We start from the raw sequence: 2,575 nt of genomic DNA, 5'->3' as shown, positions 1-2,575 counted from the left end.
AAAAGAATTATCACTTGCACTTGTAATGTAATAATTGTTTACAAGCGAGTATTAGAATTATATTATAATGGTTTGTAAAGTTTTTTAATATTCTCATTGTATTGTAATTGTTTGTAAAAAAAATATCTCCACTAATAAGTATTACCATTATATTGTAATTTTGTATGCAAACGAATAGTTCCTCCCTTGTATAGATCCGAACGACTCTACTAATTAATTACTCAATGACATATTAAATCTGTCCTGTTTACCCTTTCATTACAATTAATTCCACAATACGAGCAACAACAAAAGCACTTAGGAGAAAAGGTAACACGAGAGTTTGTATTAACGAGCACGAATTAAAACAAATCTCTTTTGAGAGCTTGAAACAAACCTTCGTTACTAAAATGGGTTCTCAAACTAGCTCAAACTTAACCATACAATACACAGTATTTATGTGTAACACATAACAGTGGCACATAAAAACGAAAACCCATAATCTTGGCCTTGACAACCCTTGGTAACAACCATGCCAAGGATGTAACAAACACCGTGGTGTGTAAGGATATCGACTTTGGCTGTAAGCAAGGTCAGAGCTTATTTATTTACAAGTCGATAGGATATTTATTAATTAAATGCGGTCAGGCTGTCTATCTTCACTGTTAAATTTATATATATCCTCGCTGTAAATTTATACATATATCCCAACTGTATCAATTTAACAGTGAGGATATATATAATTTTAACAGTGAAGATAGACAGCCTGACCGTATTTCCTCAGGCTGGACTGCTATGCAGATCTTCGTTGAATCCCTTGCTGCAACCAGAAAACCAGAGATCAGACATAAATGATGATGTGAAAGGCTTAAGAACCGTATTGAGGCGTGTATCCCACCTGACCAGCAGAGGTTGTAGAGTATAAAATCCCAGATAAGGCATTTAAAAACAGATGCACACTGGCCGACTACAACATCCAGAAAGTGGATTCCGGGTGTGTCGGTCCGTCTGAGAGGGAGCATGCAGAAGTTGAGATCTTTGTCAAAACCCGCGTGGCAAGACGATAACTTCAGACGTTGAGAGCTTAGATACAATGGAAGTAATGTCATATTCCCGGGATCTGATGGACAGGATGCATCAGATTTTTAGACGCACATAAGCTTGGCCCCAGTGAGACGCAGCACCAACTGTGTAGAATGATCTTTTTGGACCATTGGAGTCGGCCGGAGTACACCTATCTTTAAAAACGGTGTACCGGACCGCTGCAAACCAACAATTAACATTGTAACAATGGAAATACCATCAAGTAACAGTAATAAAAGAGTAAAGCAAATCAACAATTATCATTTCACTAAAAATACCATAAAGTAACAGCGAGACACGCGTCTGAAAGTCAAAATACAAGGGGCTTTAGAAGACCAGAACAGAGAGGTAACCCTCAGAAAATTGCACATAGATTAAAAGCACACAATTTTAGAGACCCCGAGATATACCTCCGGGATAATGCCGATCTTGACATTACAATTCCCATTGTAATTAAACTGAAATCACAGAGTTACAGGAGTAAAAGAGTCACATTTCAAAAAACAGAGCGAGAAAACTATAGACAAATACATAATTAAGGTAAATTTTACAGACCACAGGAGCAACCTCGACGCTAGTCGGGGGTTAATGCTTACCTTGTCAGAGCTCTCAACCATAAGGCCCAGGTACAAGTTCTTTGTGTCCTGGATGAACAAAAACCTGTGTGAAAATCTGTGAAAGAAAAACCTCTAGACCGCATTACTATATTTAATAAAAGAGGCGGAGGAATTGCCCGGAAGGCTGAAATTCGGATAAAAATTTATATTTAATAAAAGAGTCGTCTACCAAGCGGAGGAATTGACCGGAAGACTGGAATTCGGATAAAAAAGTTAAGTTTCAAAGCAGTGTTTGAATTCTTTCTTCCGCCTTGGTAGACCACTCCGTTAGATTACGGCTTTAATAAACGCCAAACGAAAGCACAAAATCTAATAAACGCCAGACATTACTACATTTAACAACCAAAAGCCAACATATACTTAAATAAATAAACGACCACTAACAATCAGAAATGAGAGAACTAGTATGCTGCCCAGCCATAGACAGATCCGCTCTCCAAAAACGTACCGGACCGCGATGGTTAAGGAAAACTACATAAACGTATGGATCCATAGACAGATCTGCTCTCCGAAAATGTCCCAGTAAGGAATGGACAATGGAAAAATCAAAGTGTGATCGAACCCCTCACAGGCGCTGCGTATTTATAGGGCGCCCCCTACAATCCGTCAATGACACGTGTATCTCATCGGCTGGCTCGGTCAAAGCACAACCACACGGCACCCACCTATGGTTGTTGATGGGTTACATTTTTGTTTCTGCTGCTCTGTTTCGTTCCTTATTCAAAGATTCCTTTTTCAATAAATACTTTTATATGTATTCCATCAGTGATACAACCACACGGCACCGACCTATATTAGATAAAAAGTTCATTGTATTTATTAATATTTTTGAATAGTTTAAAAATTAATAATAAATTTAGTTATTAATGTTTTTGAATATTTCAAAAATTAGTAAT

The 2,575-nt window shown here is 37.6% G+C and overlaps 1 protein-coding gene across 1 annotated transcript; it reads right to left on the bottom strand.

Annotated features, from left to right (window-relative positions):
* Positions 1-230: 230 nt before the first annotated feature.
* On the bottom strand, positions 231-2,241 carry LOC149172197 (uncharacterized). The gene is made up of 6 exons (XM_089424254.1): positions 2,128-2,241; positions 1,659-1,706; positions 1,473-1,520; positions 1,135-1,241; positions 878-1,099; positions 231-799 (listed from the first exon to the last, which is right to left on the bottom strand). Exons 1-5 carry the CDS (start codon positions 2,170-2,172, stop codon positions 1,021-1,023), a joined length of 327 nt encoding a protein of 108 aa, XP_089280380.1. The 5' UTR covers positions 2,173-2,241; the 3' UTR covers positions 231-799; positions 878-1,020.
* Positions 2,242-2,575: the final 334 nt, after the last annotated feature.

The sequence above is a fragment of the Pinus tabuliformis genome, chromosome 4_2 (genome assembly GCF_031772625.1).
Source record: "Pinus tabuliformis cultivar Carrire ecotype Pingquan chromosome 4_2, CPIR1, whole genome shotgun sequence".
NCBI classification, from domain to species: domain Eukaryota; kingdom Viridiplantae; phylum Streptophyta; class Pinopsida; order Pinales; family Pinaceae; genus Pinus; species Pinus tabuliformis.
Note: the sequence above shows the minus strand (reverse complement) of the source record. Positions and strands in the feature narration are given on the sequence as shown.

Bases quoted from the DNA above. Each gene is read 5' to 3' on its own strand.
- LOC149172197 (XM_089424254.1), bottom strand. From the start codon at position 2,172: ATGGATCCATACGTTTATGTAGTTTTCCTTAACCATCGCGGTCCG. The intron at 1,707-2,127 runs GTACGTTTTTGG...TTGTTCATCCAG, and splicing joins TCCTTAACCATCGCGGTCCG to GACACAAAGAACTTGTACCT. The intron at 1,242-1,472 runs GTATATCTCGGG...GTTGGTTTGCAG, and splicing joins AGATCGGCATTATCCCGGAG to CGGTCCGGTACACCGTTTTT.